At 47.4% G+C, this 6,465-nt stretch overlaps 1 protein-coding gene across 1 annotated transcript; it reads right to left on the reverse strand.

Annotated features, from left to right (window-relative positions):
• Positions 1–1,315: 1,315 nt before the first annotated feature.
• On the reverse strand, positions 1,316–6,253 carry mych (myelocytomatosis oncogene homolog). The gene is made up of 3 exons (XM_019879577.1): positions 5,759–6,253; positions 4,002–4,570; positions 1,316–3,371 (listed from the first exon to the last, which is right to left on the reverse strand). Exons 2-3 carry the CDS (start codon positions 4,561–4,563, stop codon positions 2,821–2,823), a joined length of 1,113 nt encoding a protein of 370 aa, XP_019735136.1. The 5' UTR covers positions 4,564–4,570; positions 5,759–6,253; the 3' UTR covers positions 1,316–2,820.
• Positions 6,254–6,465: the final 212 nt, after the last annotated feature.

Consider the following 6,465-nt stretch of genomic DNA (forward strand, 5'->3'; position numbering starts at 1 on the left):
GGCGGGACCTTCACTCCACCCCCAACCTGAGACAAAGCTGGCAAATCTTACGCGTGAGTTTTTTTATGTGCAACTGAGAGAGGAAAAAGGTAACGAGCGCTGATTGAATTGATGGGGAACATTTTAACGATGATAGTTTTCCTCTCCAGAAATCTTTTGTCCTGCGCACTTCATGAACAAGCTTACAGTGAACAGATTTTGCTGTACTACTGTCAAGAAGGTGCGTTATGTCAAATAAATAAATAAAACCACAAAAGTATGCTTGAAATAGTTTTAGCCCAAAGTATTACTCAAAAGATGCTAGGCCAAGTTTACTTTTTGACCTTTTTTACGATGACATCATTCTAAAATAAGTCAGGATGTGATGGAAATGAAATCTTTTTAAGCCAAATTTTCACCAAATAAGGTCGTCATAGTGAAAATGTTTTGACCTTTTTGAGAATCGTCAAACATGTTGCAGTCAAGCGTTACCTCCACAATAAATGGATTAAAAAAAAAATCCAAAATTGTGAGACTCGAGTGAAAAATAGGGGAATCGAGTCTTCATTTTATGATGAACGGATCAAAATGTAGAATAAAGTTAAAATTCTATCGCGATAAATTTTCAAAACTAGGTGAAAAAACATCGAGAATCACGAGCCCATTTTATGACGAAAAACCTGAAGGGTGGGCGGGGGTAATAAAACAAAAAAAGTCAAAATGTGACAAAAAAAAAAGGCAGAAGAATGTCATTTTGCAAGACTTTTTTAAAAAATGAGAACAAAGGCGAAACACTACAAAAAATTGCAATGTGGTACCACAAAACATGACGGCCTTAAGTCATAAGTCAACTCGTTTTACGTCAACGTGTAATAATAAAATCTTTAAAAAAATAAAAAAATCTGGGTACACCACAACAGCCTTACTTTTGAGAATTCCTTTATCATATTCATACATTCCTGAGGGAAAAAAATGCACAATACAATTTAAAAAAAATAATAATCATATTTGTGTGTAGACACTCCAAGCGGACATTTCCCCAACTCTCGTTCTTGAATTTCATGAATATTAAAAAAAAAAAAAAAAGTGCTGGTGAAAAAAAAAAAGAACATCTTTCAATACTCAAAAAATTCAAAACGGAAAAACAAACCCCCAGAGGGAGGGGGAAAAAAACCCCTAAAATAATTTAGGATAGAACAACAAAATGTACATAAAAAAAGCCCAAAATCTGTACAGTATTTTAGACACCGACAATGAGGAGGAGCTCGACACGGGCTGGGAAGGGGTTGAGGCGGAGGTAGCTTTTCAAACTCATCCCTGCCGTCCTTTTTTTTTTCTTTTTCTCCAACGACTAACTTCATGGGAAGATGACGCTGCTGTAGTCCCGACCAAAAGTCGTCCTGCGCATTGAGGATGCGCCAATCAACCAGAGAGGGCAAAAGCTGCTACTTCCTGTTGCTGCAACAGGTCACCAACACCCAGACAAAGGGGCAGGTGGGGGGCGGGCGGCGGGGCAGTGGTCCTGGCAACATCTCAGCGAGCAGAACGTGCCGTTTCAACAAAGATGATGGAAGCTTGAGCATCAGTGTTGTTGTCAGAAAGCCCTCCCCCCCCCAAAAAAAAAAATCAAAAACTTTGGTGACGTTATGGCACTGGTGTCAAACTTGAGGCCACGGGGCCCCACCCAAACAAAAAGTACCGACATATGGCTTTCTTTCTTCAAAATTGCCATTTTTTTAGAAGATTTGTGGCAAAACGGTTATTTTTCAACACTTTAACAGATAGCACAAGCATTTTTTCGCTCCACCATATACGGTACGTTCTTAACAAATTGAAAAATTGTTGTACAGTGGACCCCCCCCCAAATTTATTATATTACAATGGTTTGATAAAAAATGAATAAAACGGTGATCGTCTTAACAAAAAAAGTGAGCATGCTCAGGTAAAAAAAAAAAAAAAAAAAAAAGGGATGCAAAGAATAGGAGCATGGGGTAAGAATGCAAACGAGAGGGGGATTTTGCGAATAACAAATGGTGCCTTTGCATTTACCAAACGGCGACTATGTGGGTCCACTGTGAACTTCCCAGATTTGGCTGTTGTCACTATTTCCCCACTCTGAAACATTGATCAATCAAAAATGAGTTTGACATACTCAAAAGGCATCAGATGCTGATTTAAAACTACAACAACAAAAAACACATTAAAAAGGAAGAAGTTCTGGGAACCTGCAAAAAGACCTAAAGGCCATCAAAATGCCGATCGGCGGAGGGATTGCTGGTTGCTATGGCTACAAGACATCCTGAATACACAACTCGCAACAAGCACGCAATTTTGGCCTTTACAGCTGAAAGTTTAGGATGAAGACAAAATGGGAAATGGGAGGGGGGCGGGGGGTAGAAGCCCCCACCTCCCTCCCCTTTGCACCCAACAGTATTTTCTCCGCCTTTCTGTGACCCCCCCAGCCTCACTCTTTTTATTTTGCTTCACTCTGACATCTCACGGCCAAAATTGCGACTTTTTGTGAGTCGTGCATGTTCAAGTTTCATCAACAAGAACTGACCTCGCTTGCGTGTGCGTGTATTCAAACAGTCAGCAGTCAAGGCATCGCAATGTGTGTGTGTGTGTGTGTGTGTGTGTGTGTATATATGTGCGTGCGTGTGTGTGTGTGTGTGTGTGTGTGTGTGTGTGCGAGCGCCCGTGAGCATAAAGTCTACTGAGAAGTCCATCTTTGTGCGTACTTGTCAAAACGTCCTCCTGGTTCCTGAAAGCAAAATGTCATTTCTTTTGTACCAAAAAAAAAAAAATCTCTCCTTGCCTTTTTGTGTTTTTTTTTTTCTCTTTTCACGAGCGTGCAGGCGTCCGCAGGTGCTGCAGTCGCGCTTTGAGCTCCCCCTGCTTGGCGCGCAATTTGTCCCGGCGGACCTGCAGCCGGCTGGCGGCGTCCTCCAGGCCGTGGATGCAGTCTCGGGCCTTTTTCAGGATGACCACCTTGGACGCCTTGTCGTTGCGCGACAGCTCGGGGATGTTGTCGCGGAGGCGCATGAAGCAGTTCTTCAGCTCGTTGCGCCGCTGCCGCTCCATCACGTTGTGTGTGCGCCGCCGCTCCTCCTCGTCCTCCGTCTCGGCCGGGTGCCGCCACGACGCTTGCTGGTGGCGAGCGGACGACGAGGACCAGGCGTGATGGGCGCCGCCGCGGGAGCGCTTGGTGGACGAGGAAGGAGGCGGGGAGGCCGGGCGCGGCGCGGCGTAGTTATGCTGCAGCTGGATCTCAAAGTGGTGGCGCCGGAGAGCGCGACGCTCCTCATCTTCGTCTTCGTCGCACCGCTTCTGCCGGCAGGAAGACGGCGGGCTGGAGGGGCAGCGCCCCACCGTCACCACGTCGATCTCTTCCTCTGTCAGACCACAAGCGCAGACTATTAGCGCACCATTTCGGCGTGACCGACTGCAAGCGGGGCGAGTGGCCCAGAAATGTGTTGTATTATCACACACACACACATATATATATATATATATATATATATATATATACACACACACACACACACACACACACACACACACACACACACACACACGTACATATATCCACATACACACCATACATTTGCAGTAGCTTTGAGGTAAAAACTAGTTTTGTCTTCATTTTATTGTTTTACATCTGTACTTTTTAAAATTAAGTTAATTAAAACATTTAAAAACAATGGCATGAATCAAAATGATTTAAAAAGTATTATTTTAGGACCCCCCCCCCATGCATAGTCATGAGTCAAATGGATATCGAACAAAACAGTTCACCACTTCCTGTGTGGTTAACGGTCAGCAATGCCAAGACTGCATGAGTCATTACGCGCATGCATGTACGAGCGCGCACACATACGCGCGTGCACACAGAGCTGTCAGTGAGCAAGCAAGACCCCGCCCACACCGCCTTTTAAAAAAAACAATTATGCTGGCAAGCGCGCACGTGTGTGTGTGTGTGCGCGCGCAGACTTGAAAGAGTTGAGAGAGACGTTTGGTCTCACCGGAGTCGCTGGACGAGTACACGGACACGTCGCCTCCGGCGGAATAGTAGTCGGACGTGGCCTCGGCCGTCTCGCGGCCCTCCATCAGGTTCTGGCAGTCCAGCGTGGAGCCGGCGAGCCCCTCGAAGATGCTGGTGTCCATGTCAGACAGGAGCGGGCTGGAGCCCAGGACGGACGGCGCCAGCTTCTCCACCGGGCTCTTGTCCGACGCCAGGCAGCGCCACAGGCCGTCCTCGTCGCTTTCCTCCTCCAACGCGGGGGAGCCGGGCCGCCCCCCTCCCCCTCCGTCGCTCCCGCCGCCACCCTCCTTGTCATGGATGAAGTTCCAGTTCCAGTTGAGGTGCATGTCGTAGTCCTCCAGCAGGATGTCCGACACGTAGCTCAGCTGGTCGCCGCTGGAGAGGGGCTTGGCCCCACCGGTGGCGCCTGCCTTCATGGGGGGTGACTGTGGGGGAGTGGGCAGTGACTGGAGGTCCTTCATCAATATTTGGCAGAACTCTTCATCGAAAAGCAGTGGCTCTGAATAGAGCCAGTCCTGTGACTGGGCAAAGCTTTGCAACATCTTCCAACTGCAGACAAAAGAAAAAAGAAAAATCACGGTTACAATCTTCAAATCCAGACAAGCAGGTTACTCCCAGAGTGAAAGTGAACTCGCCCAATAAAAGTGAGTTCCACTCTAAGTGGGCTGCCTTTTATCCATGTTTACATCACTGGGGCTCCACCCACTCCTTTCAAGGCTGCTAAACCCCGAAAAAAAAAGCCCACACCCTTTTCGCCCCACGTCACTGCAACAGCTGGAGGAGATGTGCAAAGGGGGGAGGGGGGGTCAACAGCAACACCTCCTTTGTACAATTTCCAAATAATAGCTTCAAGGAGGTTAACAAATCACAACTCTCACTTTACACAGTACAAACACGCGTGATGTAGAGGACACAGACGCACTGAAGCCACCGGCGTGCGTCTGCAGGGCGTGGAGGTCATAGTCACAGTCACATACTGCGTGGATGTGTTGCATGCTCGCCGTGGACAACAAAGCCATACCGTTTGCTGCATGCATTTTACACACAAACACACACCCACACAGTATGGATAAGCATCCGGGCGAATGGAGGTTAGGGAATTCTTTTAACGCCCTTGTGCGCGCAGGGTGGAAACAGACTCCACGCGTGGAATTCCTTTTTTTTTTCCAGTTTCAACAAAAACACACCCACGCCGATTTACCCTCCAAGACGTACCACGAAGACATACCACGCATATTTAGCACAGAGTGAGGCAGTTTCTGAGCAATGAAAAAGCTCGTGAAAAACATGCGCATTTCCTAATGGGGGTTCGGCTCCTCCGCAGTAAGCTAACGAACGCCCTAGTGCAGCGTCAAATGAGAGCCACGTGTGCGAGTCTTGAGCAATTTAAAAGAGTTTTTACCACAAACATTGACGCCGAATTTCTTTCACACACATTATACAAACAAGGACGGTGAAAAAAATGCCCAAAATAGTGTGGTTTTTGAGACACCGAGTAGCTTGTGAAAATGTGCGCATTTCCAAATGACGGTTTTGGTTACCGACGACACCCAGCGGCGTCTTTACGCGACGCATCTCTGAAAGCAACCCGGTGACTGCAACCATTTAAAAGCCACGCTCGGCACACGCCGAAGCGTGGGAACTCTACCTCCGCAGCTTTTCCCTCGAGCTATGGCGGTTGTCGTCGGTTACACTTCAAGCCTAGTCGTCATAAAGACACGAAAGAGGCGTTCTTACCGGCAGTTGGGATTTCAAAGAAAATGTTGGATTTGAACTAAGTGGAAGAACCACATCCACGGAGGTCAAAGTCCACCCACGTAAAGCAAGTAGCCGACGGGGACGACGACTCCTTAGCGGCGAAGAGAAACTGCTGTCTTGTTAAGTTGGACGGCAAACAGGGCAGCATGGTGTGCCGTGACCTTTTTCGGTCGACCGGCTGGATGCGAGCACACTGAGTGGGTGTGGCCGGCGCGGCAGCAGAGTTTTTATCGGCGCGGCTCGCCGGTGTCCCTCCGCGATAAAAAAAACGCGCCAAAACGTCACCTAATGCGTACCGGCCCGGGACCGATTTTTGAATCATTGATGTGAATCGGCCTTTACATCGGTTCCGGACGGGAAATTGGCGGTTGGAGGCGGCACCGTGAAATCTCTTGCGCGAAGGGGGTCTAGATCACCATTCCGGCGTAGGGATACTGGCGCAAGCTGTGATTCAAGGAAAAGGATGGCGGTAAAGTGAGCACATTCACACACGTGGACCGACTTGAGAAGCCGGCTGTCTGTCTGCCTGTCTGCCTCCCTGCCTGTCTGTCTCTTTAATCGTTGTTTAAAGTGGCAGTACTTGAATCCTAATTGCGACACTGCATGGAAATATTCAAAGTACATTTGACTTAAAAAAATAAATAAATAAATAAATAAATAAATAAATAAATAAAGGATTGTTTTTA

This window comes from Hippocampus comes, unplaced genomic scaffold, assembly GCF_001891065.2.
Source record: "Hippocampus comes isolate QL1 unplaced genomic scaffold, H_comes_QL1_v1.1 scaffold44, whole genome shotgun sequence".
Lineage (NCBI taxonomy): Eukaryota > Metazoa > Chordata > Actinopteri > Syngnathiformes > Syngnathidae > Hippocampus > Hippocampus comes.

Bases quoted from the DNA above. Each gene is read 5' to 3' on its own strand.
- mych (XM_019879577.1), bottom strand. From the start codon at position 4,563: ATGTTGCAAAGCTTTGCCCAGTCACAGGACTGGCTCTATTCAGAGCCA. The intron at 3,372-4,001 runs GTGAGACCAAAC...GTGGTCTGACAG, and splicing joins GTACTCGTCCAGCGACTCCG to AGGAAGAGATCGACGTGGTG.